Source organism: Cryptomeria japonica, chromosome 1 (genome assembly GCF_030272615.1).
Source record: "Cryptomeria japonica chromosome 1, Sugi_1.0, whole genome shotgun sequence".
Lineage (NCBI taxonomy): Eukaryota > Viridiplantae > Streptophyta > Pinopsida > Cupressales > Cupressaceae > Cryptomeria > Cryptomeria japonica.
The window spans coordinates 257135950-257160488 of NC_081405.1; the positions used below are offsets into that span (position 1 = coordinate 257135950).

Here is a 24539-nt window from a genome sequence, read left to right on the forward strand (position 1 = left end):
ACTACTGTCACACGTATGCAACTCCTCCTTCAATGCGGTACATGACTTGCAACATATGAGCGTCTGAAAGTATGTGACCTCTATCTGGAAATATGGTACCAGAATAATGAAATGAAACTGAAAATAATACCCTCCTTCCCAACCTATGACTGTGCCCGTCTCTCTCTTAATTTTGGTGGACTAAAGATATGGAAGGTTTTTTAGTGTTCAACTAAACTTTGGTCTAGTAGAGATCTGAACAGGTCCCTATTATTCATCCTAGCTTTGGTGCACTAGAGATAAGGATAGGTTTAAACATGGTGGGTGCCCTCTACTTACTGCTCAACATTAAGTTATTCAAAGCAGTTCGTAATGCCCCAAAAAAGAATCGAACACTTTGACAGAAACAGCCTAAGAAAGCATTTAAAATGTTTTCAGGTCCAACTACTTACTTCATTGGTTTGCAGCATTGAGCAACCTGCGTTTGGCAAGCCCTCAAAAAAAATTATCCTACATCACTTTCCCAGAGTATTCACCAACAGTGAAAATGTTGTGCTCATTGTTGCATCTCCCGATTCTTGGTCACTTCCCATTGCTGGCTTTGGCTCTAATTAGAAAGTGACAATGACTAGCATAGATATATTAAATATATCTATTTAAGAGAAAAATCAGACTCAAGGTGCCTAAATTGGATTTACGGTATAGATTAGATAGGTGCCTTAAGATTGATATCCCTTAGTGTCTTTTAGATAGACATATTTCAGATACCTATGCCAGTAAGTATTAGATTATTTAAGTTGAAGCTTACACTATCATGACCTACACATGGACATAATGAAGGTTTGACATGTAAATGGTCGTGAAATTTATATCAAGAAGTTTTTGTTATCTAAACTCCATTACAATCGCCTCTTGCTACCATTGTAGTTCCACCTCTAACATTAAAAGGCGCAATGAAATTATATTCTTATTTGTACAGTTCTGCTTGGCGATTCCCTGAAGCTGCAGTGCATAATCAAGCTTTAATACATGTCTTCTGTCTTTCAAAAACTTTTGGTATAATCCATTATTGATTATACCCATGAATCGCGATAGTGGGACTAATGCATTTTTCACTATCTGATATTGGTTTTACTCTAAAGAGCACTTTTTATGTAGGTCTTTAACGAAGTACCTCCACTAGTACTAACCCAAATGAATACACATTGGACTTCCACCTGAGATGCTGCAGAAGTACTTGGGATCAAGCCACAGAAATTTGCTTTTAAATGTTGAACTGAAACGAGCCTTGATCCAGAGTAAGTCGACTTTTTGACCGGACAACAATTGTACCTTTTAGCCAGAAGATTTTCATCAAGCAAAATACTTTTTAATCCTTACACCATAGCCAACGATTCCTAATTCTTCTTGCAGGCCCTGTGCATATTGAAAGCCTCTTCTTCTAGGATCAAGGTGAATGATCAATCTCGTAAGTAGCTACATGAGTCTGATCCAGCGTAACTAATTTTTTTGATTAGCCAAAATCTCTGACCTTAGCCAGGAGATTTTCATCAACCAAAACACTTTTATTCCTTACATCAGAGCAAATGATTCATAGTGCTACTTGCAGGCCCTACGCATACTCTATTCTTCTAGGATACAGGTGAATGGTCACTCTGATACAACTGGCTCCTTAGAGAGCAGTTGGTCTCCAAGTTATATACCAGAATCATTTTGCAGCACCATTAGCTAGATTCCTTATTTTATCTTTAAGAAATATGATTCTGCTCTCGTACAATTTTATTACTTCTATTTTCAGTTTAGTAAAGATTGAGGTCTTAATCCCACACGTCCAGAAGTTGATGCTGTTTTGTACAAAATTGAGCAAAAACAATCTTGTGTCTTCTTCATGTGGAGACGCAATCCATTGAAACCATTGTAACTTAAACAAACATTCATGATCCACAATATAAAATATATTTCTTATTTCAAAAATGCCCAAGTAAATTGATTAAGAAAAAATCTCTTTCTTCTTTAAATTATCCTAGCAAGTTACAAAAAATGAATCCATACGTCTGCTTTCATGTTTATTTGGCATATAGAGGAGGGCCACGGTGTCGTCAACAACAGATTGATGTCCACTACCTATAGTATCCTAGTAGTAAAACATGGACGTGGTTCATCACCATCTAATGCACCGATCAAATTATTCGATTGGACTCAAATATTAGGTAAGTATTTTTGGTTAGTTAACTTGAAATGTATGACATGGATGGTGAATGACAAATAATTGTCAGCTTATTTGACCATATCTCTTATTAGAGAAATTTAATTTCCACAGTCCATTGTATTAACACTTACGAGCTTATACAAAAAACCGTGTGAGCTTTTTTGATTCAGAAAAGTTCAGAGAGTTTTTCCCAGAAGCTCTTTAGTGTTCATATCTCTTATTTGAAGAACAGAGAAAGACACAAAAAATATAGAATTATCTGATCTCTTCTGAAAGCCCCATTTATGTTGTCGACATGCCATGCAAAATGAACAATTTGAGCATATCATGTAATGTGGCTACATCGCATGTTAAAGCAGAGAAATAGATAAGCTTTTTCTTCCATTGATATGTCTAACTGTGGCAACTCGACAACACTAAATCTCTTATCAATATACCTACTTAATGGGCAAAGAAAACAAATGCACAGCAAAGTTCCTGCAGAAAAAGCATTCGAGAAATGGAATTGAATTTGGATATCAAAAACCTCTCAACTATAGGTCATAAGAAACATTGTTAATGCACAGATAGACCAAGACAAAATAAATGCTAGGATAATCTGTGTGCAATAAGATTGGCAGGATTTTACAAAGACCTAAAGTTACAAGAATTGGACTTGAGAGTGAAGCTTACAAAAGGTACAGCATGAATGGGCAACATCTAATAAAATCATTTCATTCTATTAGTCGAAACAAAATACAAGAATAATGAATGCCCAAATGACAAGAAAGGCCCAGAGATGAATCCATACTCGCAAAAAAATTGATGGCTGCAGTTTTTTGATAAACAACAGTTTAACGTCTTAAACATAAGAAAGAAAATTCCTTGCAACACAGGAAATTTGTGTTTATTTAGATGTATCGTTCTCACTATACAAGCTGTGACTTATGAATCGCAGATTGATCATGTTACACATAATGTAAAATAAACTTCTATTAATGAAAATAGCACAAAAATAATTAGTGTGGGTGCATCCAATTTGGACTTCGAATCATGCAACATACATCCATCAGAGTGCCGCTTAATAAGGGAAGAAGTAAGGAAACACACCCACACTGACAATCCACATAAGCATTAAAAATCTTCACAGGAAAACTAATGTTTGCTCATTGGAAAAATGAACAACCTGCATTTCGTAAGCCCTCAAAAGAATTTTCGTTGCAGTCACCTTCCCCGAGGATTCACCAACTGTGAGAAGACAGCACTTGTTGTTGTATCTTCTAATTCACGGTCACTTCCCCTCTCACTAACCCTGTCAACGATACTATTATCACAAGGCTCTGGATGAGAAAAGTGAAGGGGAATATGTCCAATGCGATTAGTACTATTCTCATCCGGATCGTTTTGCATTGAAGTCTCTTGTAGCTGCAGAGCATACTCTAAATTCCATAGCACATCTCCCATTGCAGGCCTATCAATACCCTGCTCTGCCAAACACTTCTCTGCAGTTTCTCCAAACTTCCGTAAAGATTCAGGATTGATTGTGCCAACAAGATGGGGGTCAATAATCTGGTCAAGCATTCCTCTTTTTTGCCAATGCATTGCCCACTCTGCAATGTTAACCTGCTCTCTTGGAAGAGCAGGGTTAATTGCAGGCCTTGCACACAATACCTCCATTAGTACTACTCCAAATGAATACACATCAGACTTCTCAGTGAGTTGCTGCCGTCGAAAGTATTCGGGATCCAGATAACCAAAACTTCCTTTCACTGCAGTGCTGACATGAGTCTGTTCCAATGTAGGTCCAGTTTTTGACAGACCAAAATCTGCCACTTTAGCCAGGAGATTCTCGTCAAGCAAAATATTTGTAGTCTTGACATCACGGTGAATAATTCCCTGTGCTGCTCCTGTGTGAAGGTAATGGAGCCCTTTTGCAGCCCCTATGCATATTTCAAGCCTCTGCTTCCAAGATAGATGTGGAAGATCCAGCCCATACAGATGACTCCTCAGTGGCCCATTGGCCATGAACTCATAGACCAGAATCATTTCACAACGCTCCTCACAATACCCAATCAGAGATACGAGATGACGATGTCGAAGCTTGGACAACATCTCAATTTCTGTTTGGAACTCTGTAAGGCCTTGCTCTGATCTGGGATTGCCTCGCTTAACCGCAACTTTCGTACCATCTTCAAGTTCACCCTTGTAAACCTTACCAAAGCCACCCACACCGATAATCAAATGTTCATCAAAATTATTCGTAGCCTCTTGTATCTCAGCAAATGTAAAGAACCGGCCCAGGCTTGAAGGTGCAGAGGAAACATAGCTACCAGTACCACTCTTGTGGGAGCCTGTGGAAACTTTGCTGGCCATGGTTTCCGAATTTCCCCCATGAAGGGGTAGAGGCAGCCAGGCAGAGGGACTGTGCTTTGACTCCCCCTTTGTGCGGGAAAAAAAGCAATAACCTGCCGCTAACAATCCCAGGAAAGCAGAAGCTCCAGCAACAAATCCCACAATAGGAAACAACTCCTTCATCTTCCTTTTGGATTCCAGAGGAGCAACCCCGTCTACACCATTTAGCCCATCTAAACTTCCCATTGCATTGCTCATCTTCATAACTTCCAATCCATTGAGAATGGCATTGACAGTACCTAATTGGGTATTAGAAGGTCCAACTGCAATGCGAAGTTCTTTTGATCCATTAACAACAAAATCCCTATATATCGGAATAGACAACCCCCCTGTCTTGCCAGTGATATCAAAATCCATCAATGCAGATTGGTGATTAACATAAGCATTGAAATACATCTGGTACTGAGTCTTGCTCAAAAAGTCACAGAAATGCATCCGAACAAAATAGTTAAAATGTGGATCCACGCTGAAGCTCCAGGAGATATTAAAATTTGGGTTTACAGTGACAGCGTCTCCCATTTCCTCTGCAGTTGCATAAACCTTGGGAGGGGCGATTTCATAACCAAACACTTGTGGGTAGTTAATAAACCTGGGTTCAGTAGAAACATTCTTAGCAGCACTTTCCACATCCAAATACTTCCGATCAGACTCCCAGGTTCTGAAAAGAGCATCGTCCTTGGAACCCAACTGGGGTCCTCCCATATTGATCCTGTACACAGTTTCCATAGACAACCCATTAAGGTCACCAATCTCAAGAGGCCTAATGGCCTGAGCTTTCTCTGGAACAAGGTCATCAGGGAGCGAAACAACCTCAATGGCATTGATAAATGCCAGCGAATTATTAGCAGGAGAAAAAATGATTCTTAGATTGTTTGAATCGACATTGATGATGTATTCCTTTAACAAATAGATGTTGCCACCACGGTTTTTAAAACTGAAGGAACTGAGTAAAAAGAACTTGTCTGTTGTGACACTAAAAACAGCTGATTTGAGATTGTGGGTATTGTTGGAGATGGGATAGAAATATAGACGTACCCAATGTTCGCCCTGTTTTTTGATGTTGAACTCGTAAAAAACCCGGGAGGTGAATACTCGGGCAGTTATGTAGAGAGCTGAACCGACATTTGAACTGGCGGATGCTGTAACCGCCTGGCCAGGTGAGGACCTTCTAACTGAAGCTGAGTTTTCTTCTGTCTGGAATGTTCGCCCATCGGTTAGTTCTGTTGGGCTGGCTGCTCCGCACCTGATTAAGTAGTTGTCTGTAGGGATGAAGGTTTTCTCACATTGTGTCTGTATGAAACAGAGGAGAAGTATGGCGAAAATATGTACTGATCTCAGAGCCATCTCTCAAGGTTTGTCAAGATTTGGGTTTTTAGACATAAAGCTACATTAAAGAATCAGCATCAATGGTGCAGTTGCTGCTGAAAGTTTAGCTGGGTCTGTTGCCAATCTTCTTTACCAAACGAGAAAAGGAAAAAGGGCCTGTATCAAAAGGGAACCATTTAGAGAATTCTAAAAGACACTATGGAGGTCGGTGTCGGCTTTTGCCGGAACCTGGTTCAAGTTCGTTCCGTTTCTTGGAGAAGTAAAGGGGGTCAGGAAGTCGATGAGAGTTTTGTGAACGTACAGATTTATTAGTTTTTTTTTTTTTAAATTATTGTGATGAATATATGTTAGTGGCCCAGTTATAAATGTAGAGGAGGATTTGTATTCATGTTTGTAGAGGAGGATTTGTATTCATGTTTATAGTGTTTAGGCAATGTGAGGTTTAGGTCATGGTTTTATTGATAAGGTTGTTAGCCATGGTTTTGGTTTGGTTTGTATTTAGTAAAATGTATTTTTGTTTTGGTTTATATTTGTTTGTAGGTAGTTTATATTTGTTAATAGTGTTAAATATACATGTTAACGATTTTTTTTTGTAGTTGTAGAAAATAATTTGTATTCATATTGTTAGTATTAAGTTGTGTTTGAAGTTTATGTGTGAATTGTTTGGGATTTGTTATTATGTTTTTTGTGGTAATGATAATGATATTGACATTGATCTTGTCTTGTATTTGTTTCATTTTATATTATGTCAATATGTATTTCTTAAAAGTGGTTTATGATTTCAATTTAAACTATAAGATGTGTTGTCATTTGAATTGGAATAGATATAGATTTTATTGAGGAGATTCTGCATTCACTTTCAATGACAATTTTTGCTAACATTAATCTTAATAAATTGTGGGTGCCCTCACAAAGAGGAAATAGGTAAATTGATGTTTAAAATGATTGTCATTTGAAAATTTATATACACATACACATACACAAGCACAAGCGCATGCACACATACATATGCATCCACACACGCGCGCGTGCACACACACATGTACATACATACATGCATACATATACATATACATGTACATGTACATATACATATAGCCTTTGTTGTGAATCATTCTAGAATACAACATTGAATAGATAATTGCCATATAGTTTTTCTTAATGATCATATTGATTGTCAAATTTAACATCAAATATAATAAATTTAATTTTTATTTTTTTTAAATTGTATAGACTTTGTTTGATATGTAAAGAACCTTGAACAAAATGTTGTAAGTGATACCATAAGAAAATTTCTACAAATTGATAACGGAACATATAATTATAGTTTGGATTTGTAAGGAAGCCACATGCTTAAGATATTGCAATAATAAAAATTGCACATTTGTGCTCCTTTCCATTATGTCTTTGGCCCATTTTGATGAGAAACTCTTAAATGTGATTGTTAGCTTACGAATGACATATTTTTATGTGAATTTGGTTCATGGCATTGCACATCTCAATCTCCTTTTATCATTGATTGTCAAATATTTATTCTTAATTGCCAAATCTACATCACTATTATACAAAGAATTAGAATGTTATATACACAATAATTTAGCCCAAAATCAAAGTACGTGTGATCTAATCACAAAACATGAAAATAGAATAAAGATATTTAGTATTTAATAAATTGATGAGAAACATTACAAAGAGTAATATACAAATATATAGACCTCTTGGATGCATGCATCAAGGAGATGACAAGTCTAAAAGGTATGAGTTAACTCTCAATCACTCTGAATCAAGAGATGAGTAAATTTAGTCTAATTAAGACAAAGGTGGTCTTGACTAAGTAGAGGTGACACCTAACTACCATCAATCAAAGTTGATGATATAGTGGTAGCACTTGTGTACCTCAAGCCAAGGTGTACACATGTCATTATAAGCTACATAGGTAGATTAAATAACTATTTTAATTACCTTGAGTAAACTCTTTAAATAGGTTCAATGTCACACTTTAGGATATAATATATTTAGGGTGAACAAAATATTACATCAATACATGTCATTTGCATGTTTACAAGGGTAATCTTCAATCTTTCTCTTTGTTGTTAATCGACCCACCGATGAGTTAACTTAGAAGAGCTTGTTCACCTATCAAATTAGCAAGGTCCTAAATGACGTCTATAAACATCACCTTAACAAACTCAAACATCCAAAGGTTGGAAGTGAGTGACCTTTTAGATAAACACTTTTTATCAATTTATTTCTACATGACACATTTATTTTACATATGAAATCAAACTATAACAAAGTGATAATAGGCCCTCGGTCGTTCTTAATGAGCCTACTAGGGATCAAGTCTTGTTAAGTGTATGACTCCAACATCATAAGGGATGAGATCAGGATTGTGCCTCCAACGAATTTGACAAAATGGATGTCCCTCAATCCTTTTCTCTTAGCTAAAAAGATTTTAGCCTAAGACTCCTACTTTACAGATGAATATCCTCCAAAAAAAAAATTATAACAATCAATATCAAACTTAAAAGACTCAAAACTAATTGACACAAAATTTAAAATATTCATAAGACTAAAAAAAATTAATTATAATAAATCAATTTAGAATATCAATTGTTTCCTCCCCACATAAATCTAATCAAATGAATTTATTTTATCATCATTAACAACTATCATCATTCACAACACCATCATAATCTAAAGGACTACAAAAGGTCGAAAGAGATTCGACCTCCAAAATAACACCGACATCTCTTTAAACTTCGCCAAATTCTTGGTAGTTGCTTTTTGTCCTTCTGCAAGCTACGCCTTATAAAAGAAAGTGGCATATAATCACTGTTTATGATATCCTTCTACTTGGGGCTTGCATTGGTGGTGGAAAGATTTATTATGAAGTTTGTTTCATTAGTTTACAGAATACTCAAAATTGTTTTGAACTCTGAAAGCTTCCGATGCCGTGTTTTATACTGCAGGTTCTTTGCACCATTGAATCTTCACGCTTTTGTTCTTTGCACCATTCAATCTTCATGCTTTTGTTCTTATTATATATATGGTTTCCCTTTCATTTAAAAAAATCCTTAAAACTTTTCAAATCCCATTTTGAGCTCCGTAATGAATTTACTCATGATTTCCACGCCACATCTGATATTTCTGTTTGAAATTCATTCAACGCCATGCCATTTCATAAGTAAGGAGATTGTTATATCAAGCTGGCCAAAACTGGCTGGCCATAACTATTAAGCAGATTTGCAGTCAAATGGTATTAATGAAATATCTTAGTATTTGTTTAAGATCAAAATATGTGAGATATATAAATTACTATCGGTCAGGTAACTGGTTGTGAAGTAATATGTTGCTATCTGTTTTGGAATATAAGCTACAAATCAATTGTAATAGGGGAAGAACATCAATAGATAACATAGTTCCAATAACCGTCACCTTATTGTCATGTTGAGCCCCCAATAGATAACATAGTTCCAATAACCGTCACCTTATTGTCATGTTGAGCCCCCAATAGCTGTCATAGTGAATAGTGAAAACACAATTAATAAATTTGTTTTGTACCAATAGCCCATCATTTTTTGTAATTAATTGGCCCATTTGTGCACAACTATCGGAACATTTGTCCCATTTGTGCACCACACTATTGGGACATTTGTCAACAAGTACTAACGATTTTAAGTTGAGGGTTGTTGGAACATCTTTAGTTAGGTATCATGTGACACTTTGAAATGTGTACTTTTTGACTTTTGTGTGCATAACGGATTCCATAGCGTACATCGTTACTACCCAAAAACCAGATCAATAGCTATAAGTAGTTAAGTCGCATACGAAGACAACTTTTAAAAAAAAATAAAAATCCGATGTATCCTTTAGGATCTGTGGATGCATAAAATTAACTATGACGGCTACTGATGTTCTTCCCTTAATGACATTAGTGAAAACAAAACTATAACAGAAGGAAGAATTAATTGTACATTATTGTTCTTGGTACCTAATGAATGATAAATTCTTACAGTCGTACTTTTTTGGATTTAAATTGAAGAACGAATCTTGAGAAAATGTTATACAGATGTTTTTACGAGTGCAGAGATAGATCAACTTTTGTATTTTCCTGATTCACCTGTTCCACGTGCAATCTCGTCCCATCCATGCTAAATAGTGTCGTCCGCGTAAATGGAGTTAAGAAACTTTAATGTTTACCGTTCTAGAAAAATTTTACGTCGAAATTGCATTGATTTTGCCGCTTAGAAATCGTTGTTTGATAATATTCAGTAAAATGCCATTCCCCAAAGAATTAGATCATGCTTTGTTTTAATTTTCTGCCATTCACATCCGTGCTTGGATTTCACACATTACAAAGTCGTCAGTTTTAGACATAAAAGCACAAGCAATAAATGGAGGATAGTGTACAATTTAAGAGTTTGTTTTCTTATTAGACTCTATTATGGTATTTCATATTTTTTGGAGGATTAATTATTGAATTTAGAAACGGCAGTGAAATAAAGTTCGGACGAGATCTCCAATTGCAATCTATTTTAATTTTGTAACTTTAATATCACGGGTTACAGTCTGTTAGACTTAATCATGGTTCGTCCGGACCCGATAGGACAGTTAACCGGGCCTACCAAGGGGTAAAATTTTATCTTTTAACTCTGATCTTCTGTGGTTAAAAGCTTTGGATGTCAACCTCAATCTCAACTTTATTTGGCGTTGGTGGGGCCAGTTAAGCATTGAACTCAACATTTAAGCTGAAATGAATTAGATTCAGACCCAACAACATTGGGGAGTCCAGTCTTTAGAAAAATCAAGTGTGGGAGGGAAGTAAACTCGTGTAAGTAGAAAGATCAACCTTTTCTCGTGATGACTTGGATTTGACATAAATCAAATTTGGTCAATCTTCCAAAATTTAGGAGATCGTCTAATTACTAAATGGCTTATGTCCTACACCTCATAGAAACATGGGAAACATGTAGGCATAATATCGTATTTCTTGATAGTTCAAATTAAATTCATATTTAGTCAAGGTAATTTGATAAACAATTAAGATGTAAAATATGATTTGTTAAATTCATTATATCGAAGGTGTTCTTTTATTTAAAATGGATGAGTTGGGAAGAACATATCTACACATATACTAGCATTCGTATGCGAGCAAGATGATTGAATGGATCTCATCCATTCATCATCTTTTGCCCCCTTTTTTTCTCATTTTCAATTGTTTTTCCCACCATTTAATATCATGATTGTTATCAAAAAATGGTTTGTCAAATTTAGAGCAATAACCCACTCATTTCCGTCTTTTAATATAAAAGAAAAACAATTCTAGAATTGAAGTTTAGCTAGACGTCATCTCCAACTCTCGCATCTCACATGGTCCTTGTGCACCTCTGCGACCCACCAACTATATTAAAACATCTCCAATCCAAAACCAATTTAACGGGTACAAGAGAATTATTGTTAGTAATATATTTATTAATTACCATTCGCAAGATCAAAACCACCTTTCTTTAAATGTAGCAAAGCAACTATTACATTTTTTTAATTTTTTTTAGATAAGTACTATATAAGGGGATAGCTTCCTGTATTAAATCAAAAGAAGATTACACATATAGTAGTCAAAATGGGCATATTAGCCAATTGTCAACCCCAAGTGTAGTATCTATCTTGTTACATCCCACGTGATATCTACCGCCACAACAAACTTTTTGTCTAGATAAGCCAAATGAAATCCCATATCCAACACCCTCGCTGCACTCATTTTGGTGATCCAATGCAGTTTCAACCTAATTATTTTTTTTCAAAGCCAAGAGAGCATTACTTGTAACGCCAACGTAGAATATAGCACATGCTTTATCAACAAAAAATCGCTTATTCAACCCAAACTTGTTTTTCAAATATCCATATCCTTTGCTATATTTTGGTCCTATATCACCACCATTTCCTCTATTTTCCTTGAACTCTTAGTACTGCTTGTGCCACTAGTGCTCATGACATTAGTTATCATGTTCCAAGGAAATCAAATGTGAGCCACAAATTGAAGGGTTTGCACCATGTAGAGTGTGTCTTGAAAAGTTCAACTTTTCAATTTTGTATCCCAATATGATCCTTATTAATAATATCTTGAAGACCCAACCAAGAAGAGGTCTTAGAATTAATTATGACCTTCTGCTCTTGCACAACCCCCATGTTGGCAATCAAATCAGCTCCCTGATTGGCCTCCCTATATGTATGAGTGATAGAATAATCCCCAAGTTCATTTGTTAAATCTTGGCAATCCTTATCCAGTTACTTAACTTCTAGTTTGGTGTATTCCCCTATATCAATGCCTAGATGAAAATCTAAGAGTCGCCTTCTATATCCACCAACCTGCTATTCTTTTCTTCGCATAATTGTAAACCCAAGACTAAAGCTTCAAATTTTGCTTCATTGTTTGTTGTTATTCCTATTCATTTGGATGCAACCCAAACACACTTTCTGTTCCAATCTCTAATGATATATCCTGCCCCAGTCAGCCCGGGATTACCCCTAGCCACCCCATCAAAGTTTAATTTTCATCTCTGTAATTTGGGACATTTCCAAACAATCATGTGTCGGTTTACTCCATATGTGTTGGTAGGAACTGTTGGATGTCGAAGATCGAGCATTGCTTCTAGATCCATTCATCCCATCTGAAAAAATTTGTATCCTTTTAAATCTAACCCGTATGATTGCAATTTCTACAATCTCTCTCCTAATTTTGTTTTTCAACTTGTGGCATCATAAATTGTACACCCTTAATTGGGTGGTACAATTTCATGCTTAGATAAGCAACCACTTTAGTGTGTTGCATTTTGAGTTTTAAATTCCCTTTAAGCTATTGGTGTAATTATTTTTTCATATAGGATATAATTACACTTTACTTAAACTGACTTACGATAATGCATCTCATAGTAGTTTGGATATGAGACACTTAGGGAAGTGTGCACATAGGGTTGATATATGTAGGAGAAATTCCACCTTTTGTGGTCTTATCTTGTTGTTACATTCCACCTTCGATGGGTGATCCACTTCTTGTGGAATATTTTATTATTTCTCCTACCCACCCCTACCTACCCTTGTTTCTCATTCAGCCACATGTCATGATTATGTGCTCACATATCCATACGGTCTTGACTTTATAAGCAAGCTTATCTTCTTTGTATTGGTTCATCCAATTGATCATATTTGCATATTGATGAGAATACAACTCATTCTTGTCAAACTATTGTCTCTCTTATTTGCGCCATTCTTTGTACCCTTGATCTTGGCAAATTCTCACATGGTATCAAAGCCATTGGGGTTTCATTGATTAGTTTTGGGAGAAATTTTGGAGGGCTTCATCTTTGGATTTGAGGAGTTGTGCACGTTTTGGTGGTCTCGTACAACGATTTCAACCTCACCATTGAGTCTAGGAGGTCGTTTCCATAAAAATCAAGTTTAAATTCACCTATATTTGGTGAAAGTGATTTTTAGGGCATTAGAGGATTTTGTAACCCAATTTGAGTAGTACGGTACGGATTTGCAAAAAAAAATAAAAAAATTCTGTGAAATTAATTTTTAATTCTCATTTATTTTTTATTTCGCAGTTTTTACATTGCATGTATTTGAAAAAGTTTGAAAAAAAATTGATCAAAAGTATTTTAGTGGGGCGGGGGGGGGGGGGTTGTTTACCCTTGCCCTCGGCATACCCGTACTCTGTAGTTTTGACTGTAGGCTCCACACTTCTTTACCAATTTTTTTGCCGACCCCTGACCAGCTACTTTAGCTCTTTCCTCCGACCACCAGCTTTGTCTCGAGAAACCACTGCTTGTGGTAGCCCCGACTCTACAGTATTTTTGTAGCACTGCCCAATGTTGCCTACCCCTACCCGATGCTCTACCTCTGGCTCGTACCGCCATCGAGATCTATCACTCGTGCTATAGTCTGCCCAAGTTCCCGTTGCCACTCTACCCTCCGTCGACTCCACTGTGTTTGCCCAGTCAAGGACCACACCACATGGCAGTGTGTGATTCGCATACATAGTGCCACCTCACTAGACAGTCAAGCCACGTCGTATTGGGAAAATGGTGTCTCAACCTTGCATCTACATAAGGTTACTATTCATAGTAAGTTTTTATTTGAAAATGAAATGGTACGAAATTCTCCTTGAAGCTTCTGGTTGGCTAGATAGGCATCTCGATAAAGTTAGGTCGTAAGATCACAGCTACTTTTGAAGATATTACATTTTTCGTTTTGGAGGGGTCTAATGAAAGGTTAAAATTTGATTTTAAGGACTTTAGAGGCCCCGAAACACCTTGAAAAGTGGGCATAAATGGCATAGCGATTTACGAGGCAATAGAGCACTTCGCGATCTTTCTGGCACTTCAAACAGTTCATCAATAGGACACATGGTTCTCAAGCTATGGCTTTCAAACGTTTGTAATCCTAAAATAGGAAATATAAAATACATCGAACACATAAATGAGCTATAAAAAGGGAGGGACACGTCATAGGGCACTTGGAAGGGAGAGAAGGTCGGCTACACCTTATTGGGTGGTTTTAGCCCATGGTTTTGTAATATCATTTAACGGTTTCTTGTATTGTATCTCCTATATATGAGGTGCCTAAGATAGAGGTTGTGTGTAAGAGTCTTATGGCTTTTGAGTTACTTTTGAATATCTGATTAGTGGTACTCCTACGAAGAGCTTGCTCTGCAAGTATATTGTAATTTGTTTTTGATTAAGGAATAATATATTGGGCGGCTTTTGGAGTGTGGGGTTTTTCTCCCGAAAGAGTTTTCCCTACATAAATCACTGTGTTATGGTTTAAAATTTATTATATCTATTTTTGTTTTCTGTAATTGTTGTGATGATCTGTAAAAGTTTTTGCATTACCCTTCTCTCAAGGTTAGTGTAGGAAGTTGTTCTGCTACTTAACTTCCTTACAAGTGGTATCAGAGCTTGATAACATTTGGTTTCAGTTGTGGGTTGTTGGGTTTTTTGAACTAACCCGGATTTGAGTGGGAGCTTTTGCAGAAGACACTTTTTTATCTTGTTGCAGGAATTTTCAAATGGCAAGTTGGTCAGGGAAAATAGAGGTGGAGAAATTTAATGGAACAAATTTTGAGATGTGGAAGCTAAAGATGGAAGATCTGCTAATAGATCAAGATCTATGGGATGTTGTTGATGCAAATGTCCAAAGGCCCTCAGATCCTACTATGATAGCTCAGTATGATGTTATGAACCGAAAAACCAAGGGTCTGATCAGACTGTGCTCGACAGACTCTGTTATGATCAATGTCCACAAAGAAAACACTACAAAGAAGCTATGGACTAAGCTTGGTGAAATGTATCAAGTGAAATCTTTATTAAATCAAATTTTCTTGAAGAAGAAATTGCATTCCTTGAAGATGGAAGAGGGTGGACAAGTTGCAAACCACATAGAAGCATTCAATATGTTGGTGGCTTAATTAGTATCTGTTGGTGTTAAGATGAACGAAGAAGAGAAATGCCAAATCCTATTTTGTTCTTTGCATGATTCATGGGATTCTCTTGTTATGGCTATTGGTAGTACTTTTGTTGTTTTGAAGTTTGAAGATGTGGTGGGTGCCCTACTTGGTGAAGAGATGCAAAGGAAGGTATCCCACAGTTTGAAGGAAGCCCTAACTGTTTGTGGAAGACCTAAGGAGATAGGCAAGAATAATTAGAAGCATGATAAGTCCAAATCAAGAGGGAGATCAAAATCTCCTAGAAAGTCCAAAGTCATTTGCTAGAATTGTGGTAAACCAGGTCACATCCGTAAGGACTACAAAGAACAAAAGAAGAAGATTGATTATAATTCTGAGTCTGAGAAGGAATATGGTGATCCAGTTATTGCATCTTTAGTGACTCATGTAGGCAATGATGCCTGGTTAATTGACTCACTTGTGCATCTTTTCATATGAATGCCAATAGAGATTGGTTTTATGAATATGAAGAATTTAATGGAGGTAAGGTGTACTTGGGTGATTATTCACATTTAGACATTGTTGATCGAGGTAAAGTTAGAATCAGGTTTTTTGATGGTAGAATAAAAAGAATTAATGGTGTGTTGCATATCCCTGGTTTAAAATGAAATCTGTTATTTGTGAGAAAACTGATAGATGTGAGTGTGCAAGTAGTCTTTTCTTAAGCAACATGCAAGATGATTAAAGATGCTATGGTAATTGCTAGAGGTGTCGGGTTCAACACGTTGTATAAGCTAGACACATGCAATGTTGAGTACATAATAGCACTTTTGTAAAAAGTAAATCTTTGAAAGATTTGAGGGTTTCACCTTCAGCAGATGGAAATGGTTTTTAGGTACCCAAGGGTTCTCTTTCTTCTGAAGCAAAGTTACCTGTAGAGAAGACTATGTTATGGCACTAGAGGCTTGGCCACATTGGAGAAAAGAGTCTAAGGACCTTGAAAAATAAAAACTGTGTTGAAGGTTTGAATGATTGTAATCTTGAATTTGATTTCTATGAGCATTGCATTTATGGAAAACAAAATTATGTTCAGTTTTACTCGAGTTCTCATAAAACTTGTGGTGTTTTGGATCTTATTCATTCTGATGTGTTTGGTCCTATAGATGTTCTTTCGATTGTAAAATCCACATATTATATCTCATTTATTGATGATTTTAGTAGAAGGACATGGGTATATTTTCTAAAGATTAAATCTGAAGTTTTCAGTCGATTTAAAGAATTTAAAGCAATGGTTGAGTTGTAGACTAGAAAGAAAATTAAAAGTTTGAGGACTGATAATGGTAATGAATTTTTCTCTAATGATTTTGATAGATTCTTTAAAGATTGTGGCATTAATAGACAAAATACAACTTTGTATTCTCCACAGCAGAATGGAATTGTAGAAATAATGAACAAGACACTGATGGAGAAGGCTAGGAGTATGTTGAGTGGTGTTGGTCTAGAACAAAATTTTTGGGTTGAAGTTGTTGCCACTGCTTTCTACCTAATTAACAAGTCTCCTACATTAGCCCTCGTTGATAAAATGCCTATGAAAGCATGGTCAGGTCACAAGCCTTCATTGAGACATCTTAGAGTTTTGGGTTGTGAGGAATATGCACGTGTCAAAGGAGAAGCGAACAAATTTTGAGAACAAGATTGTCAAATGTATCTTCATCGAGTATAGTTATGGTGTGAAAGGATACAAGTTTTGGGACCTTGTTGCACAAAAGGTAATTCATAGTAGAAGTGTTATTGTTAGAGAAATTAAGACTCTTGAACTGTTACATTGCAAACAAAACAACTAAAAAGGAAGATGTGATTCAATTTTCTTCTACACCTGAAAGAGTTCAATCGAGACCCCTCGATAGGCAAGAAGTTGAAGAGAGCTTGTGTAGCTCTGAATCTTTAGAAGAGGAGTAAGAACCTCCAACTCATCTTGTTTGAAAGTCTACAAGACATAGACAGCCACATGAAAGGTATTCACCTGATGATTGGAGATGTATTTTTGCTTTGAATACTAATGCGGATTAACCAAAATCTGTAGAAGAGGCATTAGGTATGAATGATGTAGAATCCTGGAAGGTTGCTATGGAAGAAGAAATAGCAGCTTTGAAAAAGAATGATACATTGGGATCTTGTACCATTGCCTAAAGGATGAAAGCCTGTTGGTTGCAAATGGGTGTTCAAGAAAAATATTGGTTCAGATGGAATCACTAAGAAGTATAAAGCAAGGTTGGTTGCAAAAGGATACTCTTAGATTGAGTGTGTTGATTATGGTGAGATATTTTCTCCTATTGCTAAAATAACATCCACTAGATTTTTTCTTTCTATTGTTGTTGCTTATGATTTAGAGGTCGAGCAAATGGATTTGAAAACTGCTTTCTTTCATGGTGATTTGGAGGAGGATGTTTATATGACACAGCCAGAGCACTATGTGGTGAAAGGTAAAAGTAATTTGGTCTGTAAATTAAAGAAATCCCTATATGGCCTCAAATAGAGTCCTAGGATGTGGTACCGGAAATTTGATACATATGTGTTGAGTCTGGGATTTGAGCGTTCTAAATCAGATCATTGTGTATATTATAAAATTGATGGTGATCATTTCTTGTACATTGCATTGTATGTTGATGATATGTTATTCATTGGTAAAGGGAAAGGTATGATTTAAGAACTAAAGTCTCAACTCGCTACTAAATTTGAAATGAAAGATCTTAGTGCAGTGAAACACATTCTTGGGATGGAAATTAAAAGAGATAGAGTGAACAGAAAGCTATGGCTAGGCTAGAGTAGGTATGTGAATTTAGTGTTACAGAGGTTCAAAATGCAGGATTGTAGACCATTGTGTGTTCTTTTTACAGTTGAAACAAAATTATTTGCTGCAGATTGTCCTACATCCCAATTAGAGATGGAAGACATGAGAAAAGTACCTTACCAAAGTGCAATTGGAAGTTTGATGTATGCTATGGTCTGTACTAGACTAGACATTGCCCAAGCCATGGGAGTTTTGTCAAGATATATGTCTAATCCTGGTAGAGTTCATTGGGATACAGTTAAAAGAGTGAACAAATATTTGAAGGGTACCTCAGAGTATTCTTTGTGTTATCATGGTAATTTAGTTTGAGACCTAATTTCCCTTAATATTCATGGTTATGTGGATTCAGACTGGGTAGGTGATATTGATAGCAAAAGATCTACCAATGCTTATGTGTTTACTTTATTTGGTGGTGCAATTAGCTGGATGAGTAAGTGATGAGTTGTGGTTGCTTTGTCCACTATTGAAGAAGAGTATATGGCAACCACTCATGCTTGTAAAGAGGCCATTTGGCTTAAGAGACTATGTTCAGACATTGGAATAAAACAAAGAGTTGTGACAATTTATTGTGACAATCAAAGTGAGATCTGCCTAGCTAAGAACCTGACATTTCATGCCCAGACCAAGCACATTGATGTTCAGTATCATTTTGTCAGAGATATGGTCAAAGATGGCAGGGTGAAGCTTGTTAAGGTAGAAACTATGATGAATGTTGCAGTTTCTTTAACTAAGGTTGTGATAAAAAATAAGTTCAAATGGTGCTCGGAGTCTATGGGCCACATGGCCCCTAGCAATTGATTTATTGTGTTGATACTCCCTTTGCTCTTGCAAGGTGTTCAACAAGTGGGATATTTGTTGGGAAAATGGTGTCTCAACCTTGCATTTACATAAGATTACTATTTATAGTAAGTTTTTATTTGAGAATGAAATAATGCGAAATTCTCCCTGAAGCTTCTGGTTGGCTAGATAAGCATTTTGGTAAAGTTATGTTGCAAGATCACAATTAGTTTTGAAGATATTAAATTTTCCATTTTGGAGGGGTCCAATGAAAGGTTAAAATTTGATTTTGAGGACTTTAGAGGCCCTAAAATGCCCTGAAAAGTGGGCATAAATGACGTAGCGGTTTACGCGGCAATAGAGCACTTTGCGAGCTTTCTGATGCTTCAAATGATTTGTCAATAGGACACACAGTTCTCAAGTTATGACCTCCAAAAGTTTGTACTCCTGAAATAGGAAATACAAAATACATTGAACACAAATGAGTTGTAAGAAGGGAGGGACATGTCATAGGGCATCTAGAAGGGAGATAAGGTCGGCTACACCTTATTGGGTGGTTTTAGCCCATGGTGTTATAATAGCGTTTGACGGTTTCTTATATTGTATCTCCTATATATGAGGCACGTGAGATAGAGGTTGTGTATAAGAGTCTTATAGCGTTTGAGTTACCTCTGAATCTCTGATTAGTGGTACTCCTATGAAGAGCTTGCTTTGCAAGTATATTGTAATCTGTTTTTTATTGCAAAATAATATATTGGGCAGCTTTTGGAGTGTGGGGTTTTTCTCCCAAAAGGGTTTTCCCCATGTAAATCATTATGTTATGGTTTGAATGTTATTATATCTATTTCTATTTTTTGTAACTGTTGTGATGATCTATAAAAAAATTTGCATTACCCTCCTCTCAAGGTTAGTGTAGGAAGTTGTTCTACTACTTAACTTCCTTACACGTCTGAGCATATTGGGCAACCCAGTCACATTCTGCACAGTCCTACCATGTAAGCTTCCATACTGCCACCTCTATGGCCATGTAGGCGTATGTTCTACACTATCAGTCTACCACATCATCCGCCAGCTTGGATTCCATATAGTGTCATGTCCAGTACGTCGGTACAACCAAACAGGGGGTGCGACAGTCATACAATCGTCAAATTTAACATAGTGTTTTGATGACATCAACATTACATTAGCACTTTTTGAAAATTTTAGACCCCCTCTCCATTTGAGTTTTTGAATTTGCAGTCCAACTTTGAAGGTTCATATCTTGGTCATTTTGAGGCCATTTTTAGTGAATGTTTTTTTATTTAGCTATTTTTTCATGCTCTTCACAGTGGTGTGGTTATTTTCTAATTTTGGTGGACAATTTTTTTAGAATTTCTTGTTTCTCACAACTGTACCTATCTAATCCTCAATTTTGCAACTTCAAAAGCTTCGTTCGGGCTCATACGACCTCTGTTTCAGGTGTCATTTTTTTTGAAAGTGCATAATTTTTCATCTACTTTCACGTGGTGCTATCAGTTTTTCACCAAACTGGGTAAAAATTTTACTTTCAGAATTTGGTCTGTTTTTGGCCTACTCGGTACTTGTAATTTTCTTGGATCTTAGTTTAGATCTCTTGCATTATCAGTTTGAGTCCCTTTTGGCCTATTTGAGGTAGTTGTAATGTTGAAATCAGAAGTCCACTTTTCCATTTTTGCAAGTGGCCCATTGTACATGCACTAAGTATAAAGTGCCAAATCATCATTTTTTATTTTTATTTTATTTTTTGGGGGGGTCTTTGATTGAGTGAATTTGGGGGGTTGTATAGTGTGATTGCGCCTCTCTTTTATTTTTTTTGCTATGGGTCCTCCTAAATTTCCACTTTTAACTCCACATAATTATGCATCATGGGAAATGAAAGCATTGAGTAAGTTAATAGAAAAAGGACTAACACATTACATAAATGGAACAATAACAACACCACTTGATCCTAAGGCTGATCCTAATGCTCAATTATAATGGCTCAATACAAATTATATAGCTCTTGGAACTTTGAGAAAATATGTATCAAATGACCTCATTTTCACATTGAGAAGTGTACTACAATCAAAGAGGCTTGGGATATTTTTCAGAAATTGTATGGTCAAGTTGATGAGATCAGTGACTACAAGATTAACAATGAACTTACCAACTTGGATCCCAAGAATTTGATACAATCCAAGACTATGTCATGAAAGAAAATGAGTTAAGAGCAAAGCTTAAGGATTGTGGTGCATTGATAAGAAGGATGATCAATTGATTTTCAACTTGTTGGACAAGCTTCCATTAGAATATGCAACATTTGTTTATAAATTCCAACCCATCACTTGATAGTGGGAATTTCCTTCACAATACCTTCATTTTATTCATTCATATAAATGTTGATGTTGGAATTATCTAAGTTGCTGAGCATGGGGATTATCAAGCCTTCAAAGTCCAAGGCTTTGTTGGCTAATCAAGGGAATCAAGGCAAAGGTTCCAATAAGAAGCAGAAGCAATCTAAATCAAAGCCACAATAGGGAAAAGGACAATCATCCTCTCCACAACAAGGCAATTCTTGATCCTCTTCCAAGAAGGGGAACACACCTAAGAAGGAGCAACCAACTTGTGCTTATTACAAGAAGTATGGCCATGATGAGCATCGTTGACACACTGAGAAGATTGATGAGTTGACAAATCTCGTTAAGAAGAACAACATCAATATTCCATCACCCTACAAGAAGAAGGAATCATCTCCTTCCAATCCCTCATTGTCAAAGGGAAAAGGGTAAGAATTTGTGGATAAAGCAGGTTCTTCATAGTAGTGGCTACTTGACTCAGGTGCCTCTTATCACATGGGTTATACAAAGGAGCAATTTTCTTCATTGGAGCCATTGAAGCTATTGTAAAGCGGAAAATCGCGGTCGAACCCTAGTTGGTCTCCCCTCTTCTAACTCCAAGGAGAGAGAAGGGAGGTTCGCTAGGATTCGATAGGTTTTCACTTAGGGGGAAGACTTTACATTCAAAAGAGGGGTTGAAACTCATAAGATTCAATCCCACACGATGTAAGATTGGATGCTAAATGAATTTCAAGGGTTAGGAAAGCAAGACTACCCTCTTTTGTAAAGAATGTTGATTAAGGAAATTAAGCTAAGGATGCATAGAAAGTCATAAAGATTCGCTTATAAACTGAGTTCGGGTTATAGGATGAAGCTGCGGACCTGGAATTAGCAGTAAAATGTCGATACAGCGCTGTCCTGCAAATTTGAGCAAAAGTTGTCGGGATGATGGCGCCCGGCGCCACGGTCCTCCGAAAAATCCGTGAAACACAGGGGGATCTGTTCGTCTCTGCACAAGGATTCCAGATCTTCAATTTCAGCCGCGTACCTGCAACCTACACACAGAAAAGCGAAGACGATTGGGGGGTTAGGGATTAGGGGTTTGCCTTTAGGTCAAACCCCGGTTTTTGAATTAACCAAGAAATGAGCAAGAGCTGTAAATGTAGATGACTGTAAAACAAGTACTAATACCTTGTTCTAAGGATGTTTGTATCCTTATGTGCGAAGGTTTAGATGTTGTATGTTGTAGCATGTAGTATGTGATCTCCTCTTCAATGGTTGAATCCTTGTCTTGAATGCAACACTTAGCCTTGAATGGAGACTTGGAATGATCAATTGCTTGAATGCTTGAATGCTTGAATGCTTGAGTATAATTTCCACGCTTTGTACATATATCCTCTTCATCCATCCCAAATGAGAGAGAAGAATGTAGTTTATATACTTGTCAATTAGGGCTGATAGACTGATTTTCCCGACCTTAGGCCGACCAGGGAAGTATATTTCCAAATTGCAATCAAAAAGACCCGATATCACTTAGGAAACCGGGCCCAAAATAGGACCCAGGGACCAGGGCGCTGGGCACCCTGGTCCTGAGGGACCAGGGCGCTGGGCGCTCTGGTCCCACCTCCCGGGACATCAGGGTGTAAGGAGGTTCAGGCCAGGGTGCTTGAAAAATGCAGTTTTCAGTGTCGTGAGCAAGTTTTGGGGTCTCCATTTAGGTTGCGTGTTGCGTCGCCATCGTGAAGACCAAAATGCAGTCGAAATTGCAAGTGTCGCAATTTTAGGACGCTACATTTAGCCCCCACTTTAGCGGGAGTATGTATGCTCATACTTCCGGTAAAGTACAAGGAAACAACATTGAAAGACTTTCACCACGTTAAGGAGGCAAGATACACCAAGCCCCCAGTGGACTAAGGATCTTACAACTTCGATTGACAAAGTAAAAGGGAAGATCACGAGGAAGAACCATGACTGTCAGTAGTAAGGTTCCCTCACTATGAGTCATGCAAAAGAAATACCAAAAATCTTCAAGACAAAGCTAAGTTTGCCAAGAAGTTTTCAAGTATCTTTGAAAGGATAGACAGGGTGTATGCCCCCCTACGTTAAAGCGATCGCACACGCCTCAACGGGGGTGATTGTTTTAACGTAGTGATACACATAAGAAATGAGAAAGGAAAAGGAGCACGTTATCGCAAAGATTTAGCCCCCAAGTGTGAGATAAACCCAAGGATAATAGACACAAAACACAAAGCACGAGGTGACTTCGCTTTCCTCGGGGTCAGTATGCTGTATGATAAGTCATGTATATATATCATATGTATGTATGCATAATTGTTCTTCATTCCCCAATCAAGGAAGGTCACCTAGAAGAAGGGAACACATGTGTCTTTTGAGTCAACATGAGAGAGATCGAGAGATCTCAATGCTTTGCATCGTCCTCAAGTAGACAACACTAAGGACGACAAATAGAAGAATGAGAATAACATATAGAAGAAGTAACAAAAGGGAGGGGGAGAGAATCTGCCATGCTAATGTAACTAGTCTAGCATGTCATCTACCCCCCGATCTTGCTGATCAATGTTTTGGGAAGGCAGGGAACACGCTAGAGGAGGAACATCCAACACAGCAGATGGAGCTATCACAAGATCCAAACAAGGGCTATGTTCATGTTCCGAGCCACATTGTTCTTGTCTAGGAGCTAGGATAAGTGCTTTAGAAAATTCATTAGATAAATGGTTATCAACATCAACAAGTTCATATTCACTATCAGAAGCAAAGGGAGTAACATTTTCATCTATATCATCATCAAGATTTATAAAAATAGGATCTTTAACTCGCACAAGATCAAGACCATCATGCATCTTATGTTTAGGAGATTTAGGCTCAACATCCGGCTGAGGAGAAAATGGAATAATGCTTGTTGAAGGTGTTTTTGGAGATTGCAAAGTTTGAGAAGCAGCTGCTTGAGCCCTAAGATGACGCTTTCATTGACGTTCCCGTGCAGAAGGATTACGTCTAGTCTTAGTAGGAAGTGTAGAAGATAGAGGAGGAGGAATGTTCTCATCCCTATCACTTGGGTGTTTAGGTTGTGGTCTCTTAGGCTGGATAATAGGAGAAGAAGAAGGTCTCTTCTCTCTATAGAAGGCAGGAGGAGGAACTGCTCCATATAAAGGAGGAGTTTTTGGTTTAGGAAGAAGACCAAGTCCATCATGACGAGGAGGTATAGGT

The 24539-nt window shown here is 37.1% G+C and overlaps 1 protein-coding gene across 2 annotated transcripts; it reads right to left on the reverse strand.

Moving 5' to 3' along the window:
• Window positions 1-3036: 3036 nt before the first annotated feature.
• LOC131073774 (receptor-like protein kinase THESEUS 1) lies at window positions 3037-6193 on the reverse strand. Of its 2 annotated transcripts, XM_059217030.1 has the most exons (2): window positions 5615-5750; window positions 3037-5288 (listed from the first exon to the last, which is right to left on the reverse strand). In XM_059217030.1, the coding sequence occupies exon 2, from the start codon at window positions 5279-5281 to the stop codon at window positions 3392-3394; it is 1890 nt and encodes a 629-aa protein (XP_059073013.1). In that variant the 5' UTR covers window positions 5282-5288; window positions 5615-5750; the 3' UTR covers window positions 3037-3391. The 2 variants fall into 2 exon arrangements, with proteins under 2 accessions (XP_059073013.1, XP_059073011.1); XM_059217028.1 differs by having other exon boundaries at window positions 3037-6193.
• Between the last annotated feature and the right edge of the window lie 18346 nt (window positions 6194-24539).

What these genes read in the sequence shown, in the direction of transcription:
- LOC131073774 (XM_059217028.1), bottom strand. Translation starts at nt 5,923, where the DNA reads ATGGCTCTGAGATCAGTACATATTTTCGCCATACTTCTCCTCTGTTTC.